Source organism: Catharus ustulatus, chromosome 6, assembly GCF_009819885.2.
Source record: "Catharus ustulatus isolate bCatUst1 chromosome 6, bCatUst1.pri.v2, whole genome shotgun sequence".
Taxonomy (NCBI): domain Eukaryota; kingdom Metazoa; phylum Chordata; class Aves; order Passeriformes; family Turdidae; genus Catharus; species Catharus ustulatus.
Window position 1 is genome coordinate 29,824,094 of NC_046226.1, and position 25,741 is coordinate 29,849,834.

The window sequence follows — 25,741 nt, forward strand, 5'->3', positions numbered from 1 at the left end:
TAGTGTCAGTTTTCACATCAGATTTGGCAGTTGTGTCAAGTGTACACTGTGTTAGATTAATTGTTTGAATATGGCTTCTGAAGCTGTTGTCAGCCCAAGTTCTGGGAACAGAAGGATCACAATCTCTGAGGCCAGGAGTCCACACTTTAGTTGGAGATTCCAGTCAGAGTCCACGTATCTACTGTGTCTGTGTACAGCTTCTGGTAGATGTGTACAGAACCAACCTGATGTCAAAGCCAATAGCAGCATGCAGCAATAAACCATTAACATTTTTTGATACTGTAAGAAAAACTTGCATCTTCTCTTAATCCAGGAAGCCTTTACACCCCTGAGTTATCTTTGAAGTCATATTTTATTTTACAGTCTGTGATCATTAAGAAAATGTCTGAAAACATCTATCCAACAACTCAGTTGCAGAACTAACAGTATCAGATCATTGCCATCCAGAAAGCACTTTTTCTGTTGAATGTCACTTAAATGTATTTCTGTCACCTGACTAAATTTCTGTGTGTTTTCCCAAAAAGCTCTTAATTGAAAATTCTTTAGGCACATGAAAGTCTGGGTTTTTGCAAAAACTCAGTCAGGAGGAGGCCTGTGTGTTTAAATTCATAATCATTAACAGTGGCCTTGAATTAAAAAAGAAAAAAAAAATAACCCAAAAGCTAGTTGCAATATTCCAACAGTTGAAATGCTGGTATGATGTACTCTACAAATATTTCTCTTAACACAGAAGAGAGAAGTACGTGATGAATGTGAAAACAACACATTTTCTCTCACAAATTTTTCTAAGTACAGTAATTTCACGATTACAAGCCGCACCATTTTGACTAAAATTTTGCTCCCACCCTGGAAATGTGGCTTACACTCAGGAACGGCTAATATGTGAAAAATTTTCTGAAATTTCCAACCCCAGAAGTGCCAGCCAGGGTGCCGAGCCGAGCACCTGCCAGTAAAACCCAGGATTTCGCGATTGTTACAAATTGGTTACTGTGTTGTGCGGCGGGTGGGGCCAGCTCAGTGGCAGCGCGTGGTGGGAAGGGAGGCAGGGGGGCTCCCTCCTTCAGGCGGGGGAGAAGCGGGGGGCTCTGTGCTGACATCCCCACAGCTCGGGGAGGAGACAGGGGCTCCGTGCTGCCATCTCCACGGCCCGTGGGATAAGTGGGGGGCTCCTGCCACCGTGCTACGAGAGCGGGGGGGCTCCTTCCCCTCCCGCCGCTGCTGCCGTGTGTGCCAGTGAGCTCCGTCCCTGCCTGCCACGACGGGGCAGCGCCGGGGCGGGCAAGTGAGCCTGGTGGCAGCAGCGGCCAGCCCCGAGCAGCCCCACCGGGCTGGGCCACCTGGCCCTGTCGGCAGCCCCGAGCGGGCCGAGCCTGCACAGCCCAAGCTGAGCCAGTAAACCCCGTTTATTGTTACTATTTGGCAACTTTGTTGCACGCGGGTCCTCGCTGCGAACGACTGAGCGGCTTATAATCAGGTGTGGCTTATTTATGGATAAAAACCGAAATGTTTGCCAACACCCGGAGATGTGGCTTATAGTCCGTGCAGCCTGTAATTGTGAAATTACTGTAGCTGTTGTGTAAGTTTATTCTTTTGATTCTGTTTTCATGTTGATATATTCATTGTTAACAGATAGGTAATTAAGTTGTCAGGAATTATGAGATCACACCTTGTCAGGAGCTATACATTCTTTGTTCCTTTGGAATAGGTCTGGATTTTTCTTTTTATGAGACAATTTTTAAATACAATTCACTTTTGTAAAAGTTTATGTAAAATGATGTGATGCTAAAACATGTCAGAATTCAAATACTCCTGTGTTGGTTAACTGAGGTATACTGTTTCAGATTATTTTGGTACAGGATTATGTTTGCATCCCAAAATTAGCAGGTGGTGAATTTGGTTTCAGCTTAGGTATGGTATTTCACATGCACTTGTAAAAAAATTTCCCATTTTGTTTCAGATAAGAGAATGTCATAAATAGTGACAACAAAATGTTGAGACTGAAAGTGTTAAGATAATTACTTTGCTGGTAGTATGCACACAAAATCCTTGACTCTCTTGATTTCATAATCTTATTTGACTGTGGTTTATTTACATTTATTTCAAATTATATATCCAATGTCAAAAGATCCCACAGGCAGAATTATCAGGTAGTTCAGGCCTGAGTATAACCATCCTTGTACTAAGAAAGCTGAGGATGTCAAAAAGGATCTGTCAGCTTGAAAGTCTTAGTAACACAGAAATGTGTGAATTAATGTATGTGTATTGGAGTGTCATCATATCGGAACAATTAAAGGTGTCATTCAACAGTTTCCGTGAATGGGGGCATGTGTCTGTATTACAAGACATCAGTGCAAAACTAATTGGAGTTACAGCTTTCACAAAGAACCTGTTAATGTCCCCTCTGAGTTCTCCCTCCTTTAGTTAGGCTCTTCTGTAAGCTGCAGTGAGGTTTGTTTTTAGGGTGAGGTTTGTTTTTTGGGATGTGCATGACTAAGCAGCTTCCCTCTTCCCTCCCTGTTCTCTACAATGATTTTTTTCTCTACAAACGTGTATGTCTCTCTTGAGACAAATGTCTCTCCTAAGCCAACTGTGCTGTTTCGTTATGAAACACGTTGAGGAACTGACCTGGGTCAAAACTGCACAGCACGAAAGTAGAGGTGTGGTTTTGTCTGCATTGACCCTGATGGTGCCTCTGACACTCTTTCCTGTGCAGTTGCCCAGTCAGTAGTTCCAGAGTTGAGGGGATGAGGTGCTAAAGCTGCAAGAGGTGCAAGAGCTGCAGTCAAGCGCTGTCACCAGCAGCAGTGCTCCTGAAGGAACAGTCTCACCAAGTCTGAAGCTTTCTCTGTCTTCTGTGAATGTGACTTCTTGTGTGCCAGCACAACCACAGTGATCCTCCCCTATGCCCTTGCAGTGCTTTCCCTGTGAATGTGGGACACAGATCTGAGTTTCCCTCAGTTACCGGGGGGGAATTAATGATGATTTTATGCTGCATGAAGTTAAACAGGATGTTTCTCTGAGAAGATTTTGCAACATACTGAGATGCTAGTACTTCTGCCCAAAACAAGCTAAGTTAGTATAAGCAAATATAAGAAGTATGGAGGACAACTTCAGTGAAGGCACTTAAATACTTTCAAAATAATGCCTTTAAGAATATTTTCTATATTCTTTGAGGGAATAAAAATTTCTTCTGAAGGTCGGAGTTTTTAATGCCCTTGTAAGTTAAGTGGACTTTGATATAACTTAAGAGTTTCTAATATTGTTTTATATTTATGACTTTATTTTTAGAGAGCAGCAGTTTGCTATAACTGTGATCTACAATGAATGTCAAATCTGCAATCAGCAAAGAGATTTTTGCCCCACATGATGAAAGGATGCTGGGAGCTGTGCAAGTGAAAAGAAGAACAAAAAAAAAGATTCCTTTTCTAGCTACTGGGGGTCAGGGTGAATATTTAACATACATCTGCCTGTCAGGTAAGTTTAATGACTTTTGACATCCAGTCATTTGTTTAGGTTTATATTTGATTAACTGAGTAGCTGTTTTCTGTAGCCATAAGGAGCTGGGTGATTCCAATCTTCATAATGTAATGAGAGAATTATAGCACTTACACCTTTTGTCTTGAGGAAGGTGCTGTAGGTTATTTATATTTATATACTATAATAAATTGAACAAGAGGTTTCATTGTTGAAAAACCCCTAGGTGTTCTCTCACAGCAGCACTGCAGAGTATGAGCAAATAGAATAGTTGGTAACAGTCTTTCCTTAGTCTGATTAAGATATTTCTTAGAAAGATGAACTTTTCAGAACATTAAAGTGATATGCAATGTAATTTTTTAATGCCATGTTTCTATGTTTGCCAAGTGAGCGTGTGTGAATACCTTTGGTATTTTAGTGTGATTTAGTCACTTGTGCTTTTAGGAGTATCAGCTGCTCCCTTTGAGTGTGTGCATCTTGCTGGAAGTACAACTAGTGGCCAGAAGAAATATTCTCTGACACTCAGAAAAGTACAATTATTTTTGGACTAAGTGAGAGAGTTTCATGGACTCTTTCAAATTGTTATGAGGTTTTTTTTTTAAAATAATGTTAAAACTTTCAAAACATAGGAGGTAAAACTTAGTGACTCTACTACTGTTCTAGCACATCACACATCTGCCCAAAGATGTACATTTACTGGATGTTATTGGGTGAGATGTTTAGATAAATATGTACAAAATACTTATGTTTAAATACAAGCTGCAGAAGAAATGCATATGCATACTGAGGTCAGTGAGACAAAACAGAAGACCTTTCATTTACAGCTGAGTATTTTGCTTGTCATTATAAGATCATAAAATATCCCGAGTTGGAAGTGACCCATAAGGATCATCGAGGCCAACTCCTGGCCCTGCATTTTGGTAAAGCCAAAAGTGGTACCACGTGTCTGAAAGCATTCCCAAATGCTTTGTGAACTCTGCTTGGTGCTATGACCAGTTCCCTAGGGAGCCTGTTCAAGGGTTTGAACACCCTCTGAATAAAGGACCTTTTTCTGATACCCAGCCTAAGCCTTCCCTTACAGAGTTTCATGCTGTTTGCTCAGGTCCCATCAGTGGTCACGAGAGTGAAGAAATCAGTGTGTGACCTTCTGCTTCCCCTCCTGAGGAAGCTATAGACCACAATGAGGTCTTCCCCCACTCTCCTGTTTTCTAGGCTGAGCAAACCAAGTGACCTCAGACATTCTCCCCACATACAGAACTTCAAGGAAAGATTTAAATATTGATTCCCTTAGTCTGTTATGTAGACTTATGGTTGGGATACTCTGGATGTAAGAATTACATGCTTCAGTCTTCTCAATGTGTAGAGGAAACCAGACCTCTCAGCTCTTAAATGTTCAAATCACTAATGTTTTTAAGCAAAGCTGAACTCTTCTTTTGGTGGTCATATTTTTCAAATGTCAGTCCAATTTTTTTTCTATGCTTACAATTTTCTGTAGGTTAGTGCTTCAATAGGTGGATTTTTTTTTCCAAATTACTATTCTATAAAACTTAGACCTCCTTCAGATCCCCCCCATATTCATATGTATCAGTCAACAAGGATTTTAAATGCATTTACTGTTTTACTGCCATAGCACATTATGAGTAAGGAAGAAATAGTGGATGTCCTGACTTAAGCAGAGTTTGTCACTCATGATAAGGACAAGCATTCAGCATCTAAATAAAATTACTTTGTGGCAGACACTGAAAAGCTGCATATTGGCATTGCAATAACGCTCACATGTGGCTCACTATCCACGTGGTTTTACAGAGATCTGAGACCAGGTTTTCTCATATACATTTATAGTTTGTATTGACAGTAGAGTATGATTGGCAATATCAGTAGAAAACAAAGTGAGTAGAGAGAGGACTGCCTGGCTGTGTTTGATGTCACATTCTAAACAGTCTGATCAGAAAGATTATGCAACTCAGTAGGATCAAGTGCAATTAGTTATTTAGTCAGGAATCATAAAAGGCACAAAACGAAGCATTGGGGTGCAAGTGTTTCTGCCACTGTGTTTTAAAGAAATTGTGACAATAATAAAATATACTTTTTGTCTATTCTTTATGGCTGTAAAATAGTAACGGTTTTAGTTGCAGCAAGAAGTTGTTACAGGAAAAGTTTATGTTTAGTGAGGCTAAGTTAATGCGGGCATGGCAATTTAGCTGTGCCCCAAACTGTCCAAGATGGGCTGTACCTTGGGGCAACAGAATATACTTGATTACGTTCCTTTTTTGATGTAATGTGTACAGTGAAGCAGACACAATGGTGGCTAGCTCTGGATTTTTATTTACAGTAATTTCACGATTATAAGCCGCTCCATTTTGACTAAAATTTTGCTCCCACCCTGGAAATGCAGGTTACACTCAGGAGCGGCTAATACGAGAAAAATTTTCTGACATCTACAACCCTGGAAGTGTAGCCGAGGTGCCGAGCCTGAGCACCTGCCAGTAAAACCCAGGATTTCACAATTGTTGCAAATTGGTTACTCTGTTGCACAGCGGGTGAAGGTGGGGGGAGGCGGGGCCTCCCTCCTTCAGGCAGCGCAGCCCAGGGGAGAGGCAGGGGCTTTGTGCTGCCATCCCCGTGGCTCGGGGGGTAGGCGGGGGCTCCCTCCTGCTGGCCCCGGGGGGAGGCGGGGGGCTCCTGTACCCACCTGCTGCCGCTGCCATGGGAGTGGGGGGCTCCATTCCCGCCTGCCCCCACCACTGTGGGTGCTGGCGGGCTCCGTGCCCCCTGCCACTGTGGGGCAGCGCCTGGCAGGGGTGAGCGAGCCCAGCGGCAGCAGCGGCCGGCCCAGAGTGGCCCCACCGAGCGACCCCACTGAGCTGGGCCACCTGGCCCCGTCGGCAACCCCGAGCGGACTGAGCCCACACGGCCCGAGTTGAGCCAGTAAACCCCGCCATGCCGCGATTCTGTTACTATTTGGCAACTTTGTTGCACGCAGGTCCTTGCTGCGAACGACAGAACGGCTTATAATCAGGTGCGACTTACTTATGGACAAAAACGAAATATTTGCCAACACCCGGAGATGCGGCTTATAGTCAGTGTGGCTTGTAATCGTGAAATTACTGTACTTTTCAAGCAACATGTGCTTTAGTGTTGTGTTGCAACCTCTTCCCTTGAAATGCCTTTATCAGCCTTTGACTTTTGTCCCATTTTTGCCAGGTTTGTTATGTATTAGGCAGACAAAGTGACTGGAGTATCTCCGTGTTCGTAGATTTCTTGGACTAATTCAGTTTGGCCTTTGCTGAAAGGAATTAGCTAATTTACTCTTTAGAGCAGAATTTGTCAGTTGAAAGAATAGAAACTGACTCCTTTATATCCTTAAGGGGTAGAGATATTTTGGAATATAAAACATCTTTTCTGGTTGCAGTTTCATCCAAGATATGGTACAGAAAATGAAATATCAGCAACTGTGACTTCTATTTACTGCTCCCTTTGTAACTGAGAAATTACACAAATCGTTATAACCAGAGTTAAATTTTTTCCTTTCAGTGGTGAACTGAAGTTTGGTGTTGAAAATGCATTCTATCATGGTTGTTGTTTATTTGAATTTCTGAAAACATGGATAGATATGCTGAGTGGGAAGAGCGCCCTAGGCCTCAGAGGTGGCACAGAGAACCATTAAAAGAATCAAATATTGTGCAGAGCGAGATGGGGAGAGTAAGGGAGATTCTTCCTTAATATTGGTATTTGAAATGTGTACTGTTTTTTTTTTTATTTTAAGATATTGAATGCTGAGTTGGTTAGAAATGAACTTTAATTCTTGAAAGAGTTGTACCTAAAGCCTGTAATCTGAAACTGGAGACAGATTAAGTTAAGGACTCTGTAGCAAGGCTTGACAGCCTGGTGGAAACCAAGCAGCTGGGTTACCTGCAGCTTTCTAGCCTAGTGCTCGAGCTAGCCAAGTTAAACTGGCAAACAGAGCCAAGACAGATCTTTGAGGAGATATTTAGTTGGAGAACAGCAAGAAAAGGAGTAGACAGATGGGAAACACAGAGGTGGGGTGGCTGTAGGCAGAACAGAGAAAATGAACACTGGGTTTTTTTGTAATGTGTAAGAGGATTTATCACAGAGAAAAGACAAGAAATTCAAAGCTGAAAGTGGATATTTATCACCTCCTCCATACTAGCAGACCTAGTGAGATTTATTGGATCAGGTCTAAGTTTTAATTTTGTTACCATTGTCTTATGTAATTGAAACGTAATTGTTTAAAATAGTTCTTAGCCTTATTTAGAATTCTGAATTAAGTATAAAATACTTAAACAGTCACTTCAGAAATATAGGTCATTGGCCTACTTGCTTGTGCAGAGTTCTGTGTATTATTTCTTTGACACTATCATTACATTTTTAAAATAACTTCTGTTATTTGAAAATATTTTTAATGTCATAATGCATTGAAAATGTTCTAGTTTGTATGGATGGATGTTGTGTTGACCTTTCCTTATTAAATACCTGCTGCAGTTGTGGTGAACTGAATGAAACAGGTAGTTCCTTTTGAACCTAAATTCTTGTGTGTCATAACATTCAGTTTAGTTGCACCGATGTTTCTAGTCCTTCTTCTGAAAAACCTTGGGATTAGAGTGTAAAGCTAAAATTCTTTAAAGCCAAGAGTGAAGCATTCTCGCCCTGTGGTTGTGACTTTTAATAGTCACAATAATAGTGGTTTTTTTATAGTGTTCTTTCTTTGCCATCTCCAAATTAAATTAACACGGTCAGTTCAGGGCTCTTTTTTGAACAGCTTTGATGCAGAAGTACAATATATCAAGAATGGTTCTAGAAAAGCCAAAAGGAAATGAAGAGAAATCATAAGAAATAATACATAAAAATAAGGTGCGTATGCAGAGGGAAAACATGTTGGGCTTTCTCCCTTCTTTGAAAGTTAACCTTATTGACCATATCCCAGATTTGTTCAAAAGATAGGGAGTCAATTACATGGAAAACTTTTTGCATTTACCACAGTAAGCTCTTGGCTTTTGTTTTTTTTTTTTTACTTCTGTTTCTAAGTATACAGACAACCAGAGACTTGGTTTATGTGCTTAAATAGTTCTGTGGATATCCTCATTTGTACATTTACAGCTGATACCAGACCACATCACTCAGTTACTCTTGGAACGTGAACTTTTGTACATTGGGATCTTGGCTGTAAGGCCATGGTGTCATGAAATTGTTTTTCCATTTACAAATTTGTTGTTCCTTCCATAGTGGCTGCTCATGGAATAGAATGTTACCCAGGAATGACCTATATCTCCTGCTTCCAGAAACTGGACATAAATTTATGGGGTGTTCAAAGACAAGTTAAGTGCAGTTGAGTTTTCAGCATCGTGGCTGAACTGAAACTGGGAAGTAGTGAGAAGGAACTTGTTACCAAAATAATTCAGTTTTCTCCTAATGTGTTCTTATTTTCCATTTGAGTTTTACTGAAGTGACAATCTCACAGTTTTTTTACAGAATTTTCTTATTGAAGAAAATATCCCATTTTCAGGAGCTTATAATGCAAAGGATTCTCATGTTTCCTTTTCAGGATGTGAGAAACCAAGTAAATGTCATTTTCCACTGACTTTCCAGGAGAATTCTCTATTTGTCTGCCCATAGGATTTATTGATTTATTATGAGTATTTTGTGGGGTGGGGTGGAGGGTGGTGGTGGTGGTATTTTCCTCTCTGTTTAAACACTGTGAGAACATTACTTCAGTGTTCATCATATTCACTTTCAATCCAACCCACTTAGATGTCAGACTTTACTGAATATTTGATTATTTATACACAAAAGGTCATGACTGACATAAGAGATTTGGTCAGCCCAGAAGAGCACACCAGCCAAATGGTGGTCCAGTCTTTTGCAAGCTCTGACCTGGACAGTTGTTTGCAGACATCTGCAGACCAGTTGTGGTGCTTTGCCCAGTCCCATGGACCCAGACTGGACCCAGACCCAACTGAAACTCTGGGCACAGACTGGGATGTTCAGCAAGGGCTGAACAAAGTCCAGTATAGGTTTTGTATTGTGTTTAGCTGTAAAACTTCAAATTCCTTTTTTCAGAACAGAGAAAAAAACCAAACAAGCTTCTTTCTTCACTATCTTATCTTTGTGATGGCTTTTTTAAGGTGAATGTTTAATCATTCAGGTATCTATCTGTAGGGTAAATAATGTCTAGCTGCCCTTGCTGTGTGCTCAATGACCTATATTTACTGCTTTAAACTGGCCATTAGTTGGATAATGGAAAGCACTGATGTTTTTCAAATTGTTGCATAGCATGGTTACATTAATGTACTGTATTATGTGTGCCTAAATAAATATGTATTAAATGTTCACATTGAGCATATACCTTCTAGTGCTAATATTAAGCTGTCAAAATGTAATTGCCTGCATCTACTTATAATAAATTTTTGTGATACTGAATAGAGTTCTTAACCAAGACTCTTTACCTTTCTTTGTCAGAACATACTTTTCTTTGTTAGGTACTTCTGGTATTTTAATTCCAGGGTTCCCATAAGGATTTTTATAAGGTCAAATATCAGTTGCTCATAATGATATTAAATTTCAAATTCCATTTTGTAAAAGAAATTTAAAAATCTTACATTAAGGGTCTTGGGAAAACAAAACTGATGCATTTTGAGTGGAAGCAAGATTAACCTTCTCTTCATTATTGATCTTTCTGTATTTATTGGAATAGAAGAGGGAAAATGATGAGCTGCTGTGGAGGGCAGGATGCATTTATTGATTGTATCCTTAAAATGTCTTGATGGTCTGATCCCTCCTGATTCTGAGTTGTCCAACGTAGTGTAACCAGTCCTTTTCCACAAGAATTTTGTGTAGGAGGGCATCTTGTTACAGCAAAGCTACAGAATTATGAATTTCAAAGCATTTAGGCTTAAGATTGATGTGTTTTGGTTTGCTTTTTTTTTTCCCCCTCAAGGTGGAGGAGGAATGTATGTGTGCTCCTGTGCATCTTCCCAATACCCTACTTCATCTTATTCACGTGCAGGCAATATTTTCTAAATTGCAAGCTGAAGGTGTTCAAGTATCTGTCTGCTATTTAGTGCTTTTTTTTTCCCCCAAAATCCTTCAGAATAGAATTGCATCAGACTGTTAAATCTTAACAGTTTACCATGCAGCAGTGGTGTTCCCCAGAGCTCAGTATTGCACCCAGTCCTGATTAATATGTTTATTTATCATCTGGATGAGGGGATCAAGTGGATCCTCAGACAGATTACAGACAACAACAAGTTGAGCTGGAGTGTTGATCATCTGGAGGGCAGGAAGGCTCTGCAGGGGCATCTGGGCGGGCTGGATTGATGGGCCAAGGCCAACGGTGTGAGATTCAACAAAGTCAAGTGCTGGATCCTGCACTTGGAGCACAAGAATCCCAGGCAGCACTACAGGCTGGAGACAGAGCAGCTGGGAAAGTGTCAGGGAGAAAAGGATCTGGGAGTGCTGGTCAGCAGCTGGATGAACATGTTCCAGTGTGTGCCCAGGTGGCCAGAAGGGCCAGTGGCATCCAGGTCTGTATCAGCAGCAGTGTGGGCAGCAGGACCAGGACAGCGACTGCCCCTCTGTACTCAGCATTTGTGAGGCTGCACCTCAGGTCCTGTGTTCAGTTCTGGGCCTGTCACTGCAAGGAGGATACTGAGGGGCTGGAGCATGTCCAGAGAAGGGGAACAAAGCTGGTGAAGGCTCTGGACAGTAATTCCTATGAGAAGCCGCTAAGGGAATTGGGGTTGTTTAGCCTGGAGAAAAGGATGCTCAGGGAAGATGTTACTGCTCTCCACAACTACCTGAAAGGAGGTTGTGACAATGTGGGGGTCAGCCTCTTCTCCCAGGCAACAGTGATAAGGCAAGAAAATGGCCTCAAGCTATGCCAGGGAGGTTCAGGCTGGACATCAGGAGGAACTTCTTCACAGAGGGGGTTCTTAAACAATGGAATGGACTGCTCAGGGTAGTGGAGGAGTTACCATCCCTGGAGGTGTTCAAGAGAAATGACTGGATGTGGCCATGTACTGCCATGGCATAGTCAGTCAAAGGTTGGACTTAATGATCTGAGGTGTTCTCCAAACTAAATGATTCTGTGACTCTCTGAGTGCTTTCAGTTTTTTAAAACAATATGTCAATACGCAGAATTTCCGTTACTAATGTTGCTTTCAATTCTATTCATGCTTGGTCTCTTGAAATTGCTTTTCCTTCCACCTCAACCAGATATAAACTCCTTGGAAAGATTTCCAAAATCTCAAATGAGATATCTTGGAAAAATAAGAAAGGAAAAAATGTGAGCAAAAGAAGAAGACATTGAAAACTTGATGGGAAATGTGAGGCATCATGTCTATTTATTCAGTCATATGTAAATTTGCAGTAATTAAATGTAATTAATTCAAAAATCATAAATACAAAGCCAGTTTTGATGCAGCAAGTTTTTATGCATAAAACGATTTGGTTGTAAAACTGTACACTGTAGGAAGTTGTACACTGGGACCTGCTTGTTGCCCCATTCATCATAAAGAAACTTGATGAGATTAGTAGTTGGAATTTATGACCTTTTTCATGGAGGAAAATTATGTGAAAAATACTACACAAAGAAGTTGTGTTGTAGACCCCTCCACGCTCAGAAGAGAAAGGGGACCTTTTTCCATTTATTGTAATTTCTTGTGCTAGGTAGGTTTGTATTCCTCAAGAGCTGGCAACACCTTACTTCAGTGCCGATGACGTGTTTCAGTGCCATGATTTGCCCAGAGCGTGGCAGATGCTTGCATCAAGTTTAATGCCAGGTTAAAATGTTTGAATGTCACCATGTCTTTGGAAATAATTTATTCATTCTTTGTCCAAGTGAGGCTTTTGGCAGGGTTTGTTGCTATCTTGTATGTGATAAAAATGCAGAGGTGTAAAGCAAAGCTCTACTTAACAAATTTCCATGGTAGCTCTCCCTTCAAGTTGGAGTACAGCAACCATGTGCATAAGAGCTGTGTGAGTATCCCCCAGTTGCTAGCCTTGGCAGAAGCTATTCTTGTGGTACCATAACAGTTAAAACTGCTGTATTTTGCTTTGCACTAGGATTTGTTCTGAACAGTTTTCTTAGTTTTTGTAGTGCTAAAGTGTAGTATACCTGATTCACTGCATTATGGGTTATTGAACTTAAATCATACTGGGCAGAAAGCATCTGGACTGTTCCCTTGACATTGCATGTCAGAAAGCGTTTCTGTTGATTGTTGTATAGTTCTGCTCTTAGAAGTAATATCATCTTGTGAACAAAACCAGAAGTTCTCTTTCTCCCTGACCTTTGCATACTGCATTAGACTCTTAGCACATAAACAACATATTATAATCTTACCCTTTTATCAGTCAAATCCTGTAAGTTCTAACCATACATCTGGCCTTTAAATACTGTACTATAGAATAATTTTCAGTGCAGAGCAGCACATGAGAAGTACTTAACAAAGGAACTGCTAGGCTGATTAGAATACTACATCAAGCTTCTCTATCATTAGGTAGATTTTATTGTTGACTTGACAAAGAAAAAGATGAATAATGCAGTTCTGATGTCTAAATGTTTTCTGTTTGGGACTTTAATCTGTAAATAACAATTTTAAAACAAGTTAAATTGAAAAAGAACAGATCAGAAATGATGCTTGTTTTTCTGGTGTGTTTTGCCTTTATCCCTCAGTTTATGCAAACTGCTGCCACAGGAGCTCATATACCAATCAAGTAACAAAACACACCTGAAAAACGCAGTACAGAGGGAATTACTTAATGAACTAAGTCTGTCAGACCTTCCTTCATTGTTATGATATCTGAACATTTCAGACTGCTACAATAAAAACAAACTTGCATTCTCCTGCATGCATGTATGTGTGCTACTGTGAACAAGTGCTCTGTGTTTATAGCAGGTATTGTTTTTCCTCCAGCCTACTTATATTTAGACTTTTAGTAACTTGTTTTTGTACTCTGATTATGCATATCCTAACAAGAAGGAAAAAACAACATATGAAGGGTGGGGAGGCTGAGAGAATATAAACTATGCAAAGTTTTGTTGGCCTTGTATCAGGGAGTAGCCTATCCATTAGTCCAAGTTGAAACAATCTCTAGTAACTGTTTAGCTGGAACAACTTCATAGAGAAAGTCTGGCACACCCAGTCAGCTGCATTTCTGTTCATTAGAGCACAGCAGCATACAGTAACTCTCAGTAGCCTCAGGGAATGACAAAGTTAAAACCTTACAAATTCTTTAACTATATTATTTTAAGGAAAACTTCATTTAGGTGAAACTTTTAGGGCCTGAGTCTGAGAAAACTTTATAACGTTGTGGAACATACTTGTCAGACAGTGAAATTCCTTAGGCATTTTTAACCCCTAATTCTAAGCAGTTACTGGAAAATTACTTTAAGTGTTTCATTCTCCTTTCATATTGTCTACTTAGACCCATCTTCAGAGGACAGGCTCAGCTGGAAGGGAAGCTGCAACGTAAACATCTTGCTGGATGAAATAACTAGTAAATGCTTTTTGTGGATAATATGATATCAACCCCTGCTGTGAGTTTTCTTAAATCTATGCTTCATGTCACTCTGAGGAACACGGTAGTAATGGCAAGAACAGTTTTCTGTGCCTGGATCAATGACTTGGAAGAAAACAGAACTATTAAAAGAACATTCTCTTCTAGCAAGAGAAGTGTTTGCAACATGTACTTAAAGCATTTGCACAAAGTATGCTTTTTCTGAATGAGGCAAAAAATTGGAAGCTGAAATAAACAAGAGCTTTCAATCTCCAGACGTTATATTTATTCACTTGCATTAATGACAGATTGCTAAAGAAAACTTGGCTGTTCAAGTGTCTGGGAATATCTAAAGCTGTATCTAAAATAGTATCTAAAATACTATCTGAGGAGATTTTAGGCAGCTGAAATTTGTTGAATTTGCTTCAAAAGAGAACAATTTCTAGGTAGAGAACCCTTAAGTTCTGGAATAATTTCTGTTTTGCTTTATTTTTTTACTCACGTAGCATGATTTCTTGTAATAGTTTTCTTAGGTTTAGCACACATAAATTTACCATACAAATGCTCAAACAATCCTTCAGCTGTACAATTTGAGGGAATGCTCTTTTTTGCCCAGCGCTCAATCTGTAATGAAAGGTAGTTGGGAAACAAAAGAACAAAATTTGTCTTTAACTATGGGGAACATTCAATGGGTGGAGGAGATGCTTCGAAATTTGTTAGGAATTGGGAAAAGGGAGGGTTTTTACAGGACCATTAGGAAGAGTGTAAACTGATAAAATGATAAACCACTATATGTATTGACTGGTAAAGCCATTCATGTTTTATTAATTTGGACTCCTAAATAATTTTTTCTTTTAATTTAAATTTAAAAATATGTTTTACTGTCATCTCCTGTTTTCCCCTGACCTTCCAGAGATTAAAAAAATAAATAATAAAGGAAGTTTGCCTTTGGATTTTGTGTTGTACTTTGGAAGTATTGAATCACATTATCATTCAGGTTGGGAAAGATCTCTAAGATCACTGAGTCCAACTTTGACCAGTCATCACCTTGTCAGCTACACTGTGGCGCTAAGTACCATGTCCCGTAATTTTTTCACACCTCCAGGGATGTGTTCTGTGATCTGTGTTTGTATCATTTTTAACCAGAAGTGAGGTTTGTTTGTGTTCTAGCTAGAACCTGATGTAGCCTAATAGAATATTTTTGTGCTTAGGTCAAACAGCTTTTTTTCTGGCCAGGGAGAAAGGTCAGGAGGGGAAGAGTGGAACAGAAAGAATGCACATGTGCAACTACACAAGTTGGTTGAACCACATACTTCTCTTGCCTCTGAAGATGTGTTGGAGCATGATATTGCCATTTTGCAAGTTAGGGCTTTCAGTCTGTGCTGAGATACTGTGAGGACTAAAGTATGTAATGGCTGTGTTTGTGATCCATGTGATGAGAAACAACTTCTCATTAATGGCTCTAATTGCCTTTTAAATATGATAAAAGTGTTTCCTTATTTAATCATTTTTTCAGTCCTGATGTTACACTAATCAAGAGAATTGCAGAACAGCCCAGGTTGAAAGGGGCCTTCATTTAGTCCATCCTATATTTGTTAAATATATCCAAAAAAATAGTGTGTAGTGAGGCACTGGTGTTGTTCAGTCTGCTAGAATTATCCAGAGCAGCAGCCTAAACAAGTAGAAATGGTGTCAAGAATACTTATAACTATTCATTAGGTAGGTAGCAAAGTCTCAAAGACTTGTATGACCAGAGATGTACCTACTCCTTTGGGCTCAAAATTTAATGATGTGTAGAAAATCTCATAAAAATTACATGTGTCTGTGACTATCCACTGCTCTGCTTTTTCTATTGTGTTTATCCATAATCCGTGGATTCTCACTGTCACAGCTCAGTCACGTTAAAGGATTTCATATGGTGTCATGTCTGCTTAATGTGGACCTGTTCAAACAGTATTTCTTTTTCCATTTGCTTTCTTCTCTGTTTAAAAAAACCTGCATAATTTAGGACAATCAACTAGGTTTCACGATGTGTTTCCCCTTTTTGCATATCTGTAATACCTTTAGAAGATGGGAAAAATGTTTGAAATTCCCTCTTTCCGTGAGTAGCTCCTATTCTAAAACAAACCAGTTGACAACTTCTTTTAGTCTTCACATTTGTGGAAATTTTACTTTGGCAAGGTTTACATTTGTTACTTCTAAAATATTCCTTTTTCTTTACCATTAATTAATGGCATTATTTAGTCATGGCTATTGCTTCTTGGAGAAGTTTCAGTCACTAAACATAGTTGCTTCACTTCAAGTTAATTCTTGTTTTAATTTTGCGCACTTCCTTCCTGAATGTGAATATTCACTAGTAACAAGCCATTGTCCACTTGTCGCTATTTCTGCTTAACTCAATCTCCAGCTGTCCAGCTCTGTGCAAGAGTCTATCCTTTTATGAAACAAAACATAACACTAATCCTCCTTTGCTTATGCCAACTTCTTCTGTTCCTAACATACACTAGTGATGTTGCTGATTGTTAACTGCATGTGATTATTCCATCCCCTTTTATCTTCCTGCACTTTTTAAAGAATCCACTTTCTGGCTTTTCCACCTTGCAGTCAAGCTCTTAATTTTCAATACCTCGTCTGCTCTTTTAGGCCATATTTTTGTTTTTCTTTGTTTTTCCTTTTGTTTCTAGAATCCAGCTGCAGCTGTAAACCTAGGCTTCCGCTCTGCCATATCCGTGAAAATTTGATATGCTATCACTTGGCTTCTTTCCAGGAGGAATCACTTGAAGTGCATAATTCGTATTTCTTATTTTCCCTGAACACTTTGTCTGCACTTCAATTGGATGTTTGCTGTTTCTGGCAGGTTTTGTGAACTCTACCATGCTGTATTAGCGATTTTCTAATAGGAGATCAAAAGGTATTCAGTTGATTTGTGTGGTATTTGATTAAAACAGTCCTAGGAGTTGCTTGTCAGCTCTGTTCAGGAAGCTTCTGCACATAACAGAAGGGTAGAGAAACTGTTCTGAAAAAATGTTTCGATTTTTTTTGGCCGCATAGCTAGATTTTAAAGCTATTTGAAAAAAGTGAGAAGCTCACACAATAGTGAACAAATAATTATTACTAGGGCAACATTGTAAAACTGTATTTTTGTCTGTTAATGAGTGTTCACTAGAACACATTTATAGGGATGGAGCGCTGGAAACAATTGTGTTTCATTCTTTTAAACATTTGGGATTCAGCTGTAAACTCCTGTGACAGGTACTTGTGCTCTGGTTTCCTTTCCACCTGTTCAAGGATATTACTCCTTCCCTCTAGGAAGGCTTTTTGGCTTTACTGTTCATGCTTGATTCTCTTTTGCCTATTAATCTCAATGAAAAGAGAATTTATGGCCTCTTCAGCTTTTTTTGTCCTCCACAAATACTGTCACATATAACAAATTGTCTATTACATTGTCCATGTATTGAGGCTTAACTAAACATGGCAGAGAGGAATACAAATTGATTCCAACACATACACCTTCGTATGCTGTAAAATTAGCTTTAGACCTAGTTCCTCTGTTTGTTAATGCAGTTTTCTCACTACATTTTTTTGCAAAATAATATAGATAAAGATTCAGTAATATGGTGACTTCATTTTTTTCTCATAAAATACCAATAGTGGGACATGTTAATAGCACAGTTTGTCAAACATCTGCATGTATATAGAAAATATAACAGAAGAAATAAATGTTCTTTGAGCTTTAAAGTGCTACCTAAGCAGACAATTTAATTTAAATCATAACAGGAATAAATCAATTTGAGGGCTGATATTAAAATTGTTTTCCTAACTGTAGAAATGGTTATTAAAGCATGCAGTTCATTTTATTTTGAGCATATTAGAAGCATCTCAAGATCTGGATGGAATTGATATTCAGAAAATTCTGAAAACTTAATATAGGCACATGCAACTTTGTCAAGCTATTTCGTGACTATGTGCTTTATCTGTCAAAGCAATATGACTCAGAGTACACATAGAATTTCCTAAAATAGGCGTAACTTGACTGACATGTCTTTTCTTTTGAGATGTTATTTTTACTGAATCAGTAGTTTCATAATCTAGTTATCAATATTCCTGAAACAAAGGCAGTTTCCACCTAGTTGCTAAGTGACTATAAGCTTGCATAAGGGGTAGATAATTAGTACTTTAATGAAAAGGAATAGATTGCCCACTTCTGATGTTTCCAGTATAAATCTAAGAATTTTTGTCCAGCTTTTCAGGTTCATTCTTTGACACTGAGGTGGGCTGCGATTTGTACAGAATTTAGTTTTATCTTATTGGATAGTGAGTGCCAAATGATAAGTTACAAGAACCCTCAAATCATAATGTAGTTGATTGCCTTTCCACATGGTGTAGCACTTTCTTATTACCCTAAATGTTGGCTAGTGCTTACTTTCATTTTTTAAAGCAAGTGGAAGCAGAATCTTTGAGGTACAGATGTCTGGAAGTGTCAGGGACTACTGCTGCCATATGTGCAAGGTGTGTGCTCAGTACAATGTACAGCCTGCATCACAAGGGTGCAGTTGTGCAACTCCTCAGATTGCACCTTCTCTCTGGCCACATCTTTTTAAGCATAGAATCATCAGCCACAGGTGAGTGAGGCTCAGAACCTCTGGGGCACATGTTCATAGATTTGGTATCTTAGCTTTTTGTAGTCATTGTATTGAAATGGAATCTGGATTAAGGGACTAACCAGCATAAATTAATATGTGTCACAAAGAAAATCATTCACTGGAAGTGATGATGGCTGCAGAACATCCAGAATGTGATCAAGCAAGGTGTCAAGGTAGCAATTCTGGATATTTCAAATGCCATGAGGATCTGCAGGAGTTTCTTCACCAGTACAATACAGAATGAAAAGAGTGAATAGTAGAAGTAGTAGCAGTAATAAATGAGCTTGCATTCTTTTCACTGTTGACAGTAACGAATTGAGGATGCAAACTGAGGCGTGTAAAAGGTGATTGATGTACTAAAATGATACTTATCAATAGATGCAAACCATGTGTTGGTAAGGCTTAGAATCTGGAAGGGGTCATAATAGTTGAGTGGGAAAACGTGTTTCTTATGGACATCTCTAAAGGATTGGGTGTACTTTGAAAGGAAATGCAGAGTGATGTCATATACTAACCCTTTGCATATGTGCACCTTTGGGATTGTTTTGTCACTCTGAAGCACAGAGGATGTTCCAAAATAACTTTGTTGTCTTCCCCCTTTTTTGGGTTGTACCAGTAAATGCTTGATGTACAATTGATTACACTTGTGTAATCTGTAAAACCTCAGTCTATGGGTTAGCATTGTCAAAATGCGGTAATAAAATTTAATGGTTTTCAGCTTATGCATTTCTGTTTTATTTTTTAACTCTGCAGGGTCATTCATATGGTAATCAGTCTTATTTGTATTACATAGTCTGTAGGATCTCTGTGGGTAGCATTTTGTAACCTTTCAAGATGCAGCTGCTGCTTATGTTATTGAATCCTTTTCATTATGTATTCATTACAAAAGGATAAATAAAAATAGATTTGATAACAATGACAAGAGAAATCTCCTGCAGTCTGGGATACACAGATGTAATTTGTATAGTCTTGTGCTTCATTTTGTAATCAGTTCTAAAAGTTTCATTTTAAGTCATTAATACACCAAGAATCTGCTATATAGTTTCTTAAATTAATTCTAAGACTGGCTTTCAAAGGATGAAGGAGTGAGTTGGTAAAGTCTGGGATTCCTATTAAAGCTAACTGATTAGTATACTGTGTTGGCAAAGGAAAGCCCTGAAAGAGATATAAATCTGAGAGCAATGGTAGTATGTACAGTATAAGATTCTGATTTGAAAATAATATGTTAAAAATTTTTAACAATTTAAGTATAAGGATTTCTTGTTTGTTCATGGAAAAAATCTTAAAAATAGAAGAACTACCCCTCCTGTGAAACACTGTCCATAATACTGCACATTTTATAATTTCTCAAGATACAACCCCTTCTGAGACTTGTTCGACGCAGAAGTTGGTCTGAACTGTGTATGAGGACAGGTAAGGAATTATAGGAATTTGAAGTAGATGTTGAGATGGCTAATTTTTTTTCAAACAGCTGCAAGCAGGGATGAAGAATAACTCAGCCAGGTATCAGTATGTTTCTACTCCAGGTACTTGAACTAACTAATGTTATTCCAGGCCATGGGCTTTTGAGTCCATGTTTACGTTCTTTGAGAGAAGTACATGCAACTCTGATAGCTCTTTATCTTTCTCAGTGAAGTAGTACTTGAGTGAGATTTTTGTCATTTTGAGGAGGACTCCAGGCATTCTTAAACAGAATTTGTGTGTTTATGCATGGAATTTCTAGACAAGTTCATATGAAAGAGCACACATTGGTGTTTCTCAGGATCCTGTTGTGTTGCTCAAACTCCTAATCTCACCAGTGCAACAAATTGTCTGGGGAAACTTGTAAATGTTAAAAGTTTTGATCTTATGTGTAGGAAAGACTTTGAGGTGGAAAATGGGAAGGATGTCTCTGAGGAAACCTGAACACAGGGCAGGTCTGTTGCTTAGATTTGTTTTATTTTCAGCTTTCTGGCAATTGACTTGGTTTGTGAAGAAAATATTGAAATAATAGCTTTGATAATGTTAAAATAATTGATCTGTAATATTGATCTGCAATTGATCCGCACTGATAAGTAAGTAGAATTTTTTTAAAGTATACTTATATATTGTGTGTTAGGATTTTGAGGAGTTGTGGATGCCCCATCCCTGGAAGTGTTCAAGACCAGGTTGGATGGGACTTTCTGATCTAGCCTGTCCATAGCAGAGGGAGATAGAATTAGATGATCTTTATGGTCTCCTACAATCCAAACCATTCTAAAATTATGTTAACTAAGTGCAAATGTATTTGTGCATTAATTTGATTTTCCAGATTAGAGTGCTTTATCTTCTTACTCCGATTTGTAATTAAATACATCTGGTGGATCCCCTTTAGGCGTGTGTGAAATACAGTATCTTAAGCAGCTTCATAAAGCCATGTGTTGCATTCCTATCTGAAAGCAGTATCTGTAGCAGTAATCAGTATTAATATAGGCACATTGGGTGAATTTAGTAATATCTCCAGTGGTACGTCTTGTACTGGTAGTTGTTTCACGCTGCCTTTTTTTTGTTAGCTGTTGCAACCAAGTTGTAATTGGCAGTGCTGCCATAGCAAAGTGTACTTAGTGCTCTATTGTCAGTGGTTTTGTTAAGGAGAGAGGAGTCTGGCTAATCTAGCAGTAAAAGGTAGGTTAGCTGTAAAATACGAACAAAATTCACATGCTGGTTATTTTAATGGCATCACATTGTGCTACATTGTTTGGTGAATTGGAAAGTGGATAGGTCCTAAGGCAAGAAGAGTTATTCTGCAATTGCGTTTCTAAAAATGAAGGAATTGAGTTGCTCAATGATAACTTCATATTTAACTGTTTGCTGAAAGATATAGACCCCTTCTTTTAATCTCATATATTAATCTGTCATAATTTTAGATAAAGTCATTCGGTAAAATACTTAATTAAATGTCAGAAGTCATATATAGTATTTTGCAAAGTATTATAGGAAATAGGTCAAGAAACTATTTTAAACTAGTATGGTCTGTTTTCTGTATGAAGGTTACATACTGTGGTATAACTTTTGACAACTTCATAGCTTCTTGCTCAAGCTGCTAAGTATTGGTTTTATTGGCTTTTTTTTTCTCTTGAAATAGTTTTAAGCAAGTCTTAAATCAACAGGTAGAGCAGCTTGAACCAGAACTTACAAAACATTAGATTAGAAGAAAGTCTGTCCACCAAACTGATGTTTAACTGATATTTAGTCAGTGCTTATCTAACCTAACGGAGCTGACATAGTCCAAGTCATGAAAGACGAGGAATTAGCTCAATAATGTACCGGGGGATGTGTCAGAATGAAAAAATAAACAGAGCAAAACAGAAACAAAAACCACACAAAGTGAAAACAAGAAATACAGGTCTGAAAGGAATCTGCAAACAAGTCCTTCAGCATAAGTCTTTACTTTTATTTCTTTGGTGGCTCTTTAGGGAGTTGCCATTCTCTCCCCCTCCAATGTCACTTCAATTTGTGCAGTCATGTTAGTGACCCAAGTCAGGAACTGATTCAACTGAAAAATATTTTTATTTTCCTGTGTTCTTTTCCATCCTGCTTACTCTGCAGTCTGGTTCCACCCGTGACTGAAAGCCACGGCATGGACAGAGTGAAAGCCAAGGCAATGGGAGGAGGCGCCTGACAGCAGTACCTGATTTATGCCACAGAGGCACCAAACTTCTGACTGTGACCTCTGCTGCCTCTGCTCTGTCACTCTTGTTTGGTGCTGGTACAAATCCTGAACAAACTGATTCCATGCATTTGTCCAAAGCTGTATTTGAATTTATTGAGACCAAATGGTGTCTTCATAAACAAGTTATGTATTTATTAAAGGAAAATAAAAATATTGTATGTTAATAATCAAAACAGGAACAAGGTGAAATTCGCAGGGTTAATGTATTATACAAAGGCTTTCCTAAGCAGCAGCTAGTAAATTATCTTACTGCTTACTTCAAATGTGCTTCCCCACTTATACCAAAATAGTTATTTCCATAGGCTCCCCTGATGAATCAGTTATATATACTAGGATATACGCTCAGAGGAAACTGAGTGACAGGACAGCCCATTACATGAAGGATATGTCCACAAGCAGCCCAGTGTTCTCAGCAACAGAATTAACCCAAAAAAGGATTCTGGTTCAGTCACCTAAGCCTCAGAGATGGCTAGCCCATTGAAAAGAGGATATCTGACTTTTAAGGCATTTATTTCTACAAGATTTATGTGAAATATGTGATTTATTTCCTCAAATTATGGTACTTTATTTGCCAATGAGCAAAGACTTATTGAGTATCAACATTGTTGATAGTCTCAAATCTTCATTTTTATATGCATGGCAATTAATAAACATAATGTCATGTATTGCAAAAATAGATGTATAAGATGTCCTTATCTTTCTAAGGGGAAATGTCGATCCTGATTGACAGTATCAGGTGAGTTGGAGAGAACATATGGAATTATTTTTCTTGTCAGATTCTAATCCTTGTGAGTATCTTATGGTGGGATATCAGTAAAGGACTGCTTCTTTCTAAAGCAGAAGTATTGCATCAGATAACACCCTTTTTCATGGAAGTATGATGCTAATGGGCTTTTCCCATGGCTGGGAGGACGCATGGGTGACCTTTCTACAAGGCCTTTTTAAAATGAAATTAATAACTCTTATGTCTGGATAACTTGACCAACACAGAAGTGTGAAATGTTTCTGCCCCTTTTTTAGGCCCCTTCTTAAGTGCCTGGCATGTAGGGGTATTGTAGCTGTAAAACATCACTTGGCTGATGATGCATTTCAGTTCTCCTTAAGTTAAATTTATGTGGTTCAATTATTTGCTTTAAAGTAATCTGATCCTGATTGTATTCTTTCACCTTTGCTAGTCATATTCAATACCTGTTAATCAGGGAATGTTCCAGCCTAACTTGGCACATAAAATACAATTGAAGCAGACATCCCCTTTAAATATAATTAAAATTTAGAGACCTTACTATTCCCATGGCATTGTCCAGTAATCCATGAGCTTTTGTATGCTATTGAGGTGCTTCTTTTAAAAGTCTGTTCATCATTACTGTGTTTCTTGTGCATCACGCTGCTGAGTTTGACTAGGGAAAGCAAGACATTAAGACGAAGACCTTCAAATGGGGTAAGACTGCTCTGCTCCCCTTCCCTGTAATTTTAGTCCTTGTATCCTTTTAGTCTAAATGCCTTTGCTTTCTTCCCATGATGTAGTTTCTATAGCTATATTCTGGATCACATTCAACTTCTTGTGTTGGCAGTCTTTGCAATTATTCCACATTCAGTAAATCTCTGAAAAGGCTAAATTGACTTCTAAAGAGCCTTTTGAAGGCCTCATTACCGTCATTTTTTTGTCCTGACATGCTAATAGGGACACACCCCTGCACTTTTAGCTGTGCCAAATTATTAAGTACTTGAATACCTGTCCCTATAGCATTTAAATTTTTTAGGGTAGCGCTCATTTCTTTTGGTATCAAATAGCATATTCTGTGTAACTGTGATAGTCTGTAGAAACCAAGAACTGGGATGCAGATGTGTTTGCTTAAGAACTGTTAAACCAGCTGATGCTGCAGTGTACTGCTTGTACATAGCTGTCTCTAACAGACAAAACCTTTTTTAGATTCATAGGTAATCTTGTGGATTTAAGATTTTAGTTAATGTAAGAGAAAACCATTTCAGTTTTCTCAAGCTTGGGAGGACAGAAAGGTTCAGTAAGCATCTCTTGCTGATGCCATCGGAAATTTTGCAAGCAAGCATTATGAACAGCTCTTGCAGTAGTTAGGCAAATCAAGTGATAGGTACTAATTACTGTGTCCCAGTGGTTCTCAGGTGAGAATAATGAGAATTCATGTCCCATTTAGTGTTTCATGAACAGACAAGTTTTGAAAGACAAGTTGTTGCTACTTGAAAAGCCAGTGACAGAAGAAGTGCCAAGTAAGGAAGAACTCAAATAGGAATAGTTTAATTATTTCAATATGTAATTTTAATTCATTTTTTGAGTAGTCAAAAGATCATATGATTTTGAGTAGTCAAAAGACCATATGAAACCCCTAAAGTGAGCGATCCTATTCTTGTTCTTTTATTTATGTATTTTGGGGTGAAGCACAACAACTTTGGTTTTAGAGAGCATCTTAACGAGCAGCAGAATGCTGTTCTGAGTGAGTGTAAGCTGAAATGGCAACGGGTCACTAACTGGGAATAAGTACCAGATGGAAAAGGTAGTGGAAATTAGTATTTGTGAAACAATGTAAAGTTTCTCATTAAGAGAATTAGCTTGTAGGGTGAACTGTAGGGTTTTTTACTCTCTTCCTCCACAGCAGCAACCCCCCCCCGCTCCCCTTTTTAAGGTGTTATGTCTAACTGCTACTCTTAATGTGTACTTAGGTAAGTAAGCTATTGAATACTGATAATTTTTTAAAATTTGTGTTTGTAGGAAATTTCTCTTAAACTTCACTCCAGAACAGCTTGCATGATGTGATAACTTTATTTCTACTGTCTTGGGATTTGGAAATATCCAACTGATTTTCAAACCTTCAACTGGGAGACAGGGTCAGATCTGCAGAAATTATGATAGCTGTTGACAATATGCTCGTATTGTAAATTCTTCAAAGCTGTGAAAGCAAGTCTTTAGCGTGTGAAGCAAACCCTGTGTGGTTTTTTAAGTACACAGATTTTTGCAATTTTGTTTCAAGCATTTTTTAAATTTCGATTCTGTCTCCAGCTTATAAGTTTAATCTGAAATTTATTTATTCAGTAAGGTTCTAGTATGCAAAAGAAAGCAAAATAAAGGTTTGTTGAATAGGTTTGTCATTGCAGGGACTAATTTGTGATTGTTATTACTCCTATGGAAAAATAGTAAACATTTTTCTGACTCCCTAACACAAATTCTTCAGCAACTATTCTATTTAAATTTTTTAGTCTCTAAGGAATTCAATAAATACTATGAGTTTTCTAGAAGGAAAAGGCCTGGAAGCTTACTGTATTTTCTTGGTGGGCAGAGGACAGAGAAATCAGCTATAAAGGCACCACATTTGACTTGCTTTGCATTACCTTTGTCTCCTTAAGAGGAGCAATATCTGTGCTTATCTGAAAGAAACAAAACATTTAA

At 38.5% G+C, this 25,741-nt stretch overlaps 1 protein-coding gene across 2 annotated transcripts in view; it reads left to right on the plus strand.

The window, feature by feature from the left end:
- The window catches only part of STXBP6 (syntaxin binding protein 6), a 104,662-nt gene that overhangs the window by 35,481 nt on the left and 43,440 nt on the right, over positions 1 to 25,741 (plus strand). For both annotated transcript variants that reach the window (XM_033063218.1, XM_033063219.1), the window contains exon 2: positions 3,289 to 3,474. In XM_033063218.1, coding sequence (XP_032919109.1) covers positions 3,321 to 3,474 — 154 coding nt within the window. In that variant the 5' untranslated portion in view covers positions 3,289 to 3,320. The remainder of the gene's footprint in view (positions 1 to 3,288; positions 3,475 to 25,741) is intronic.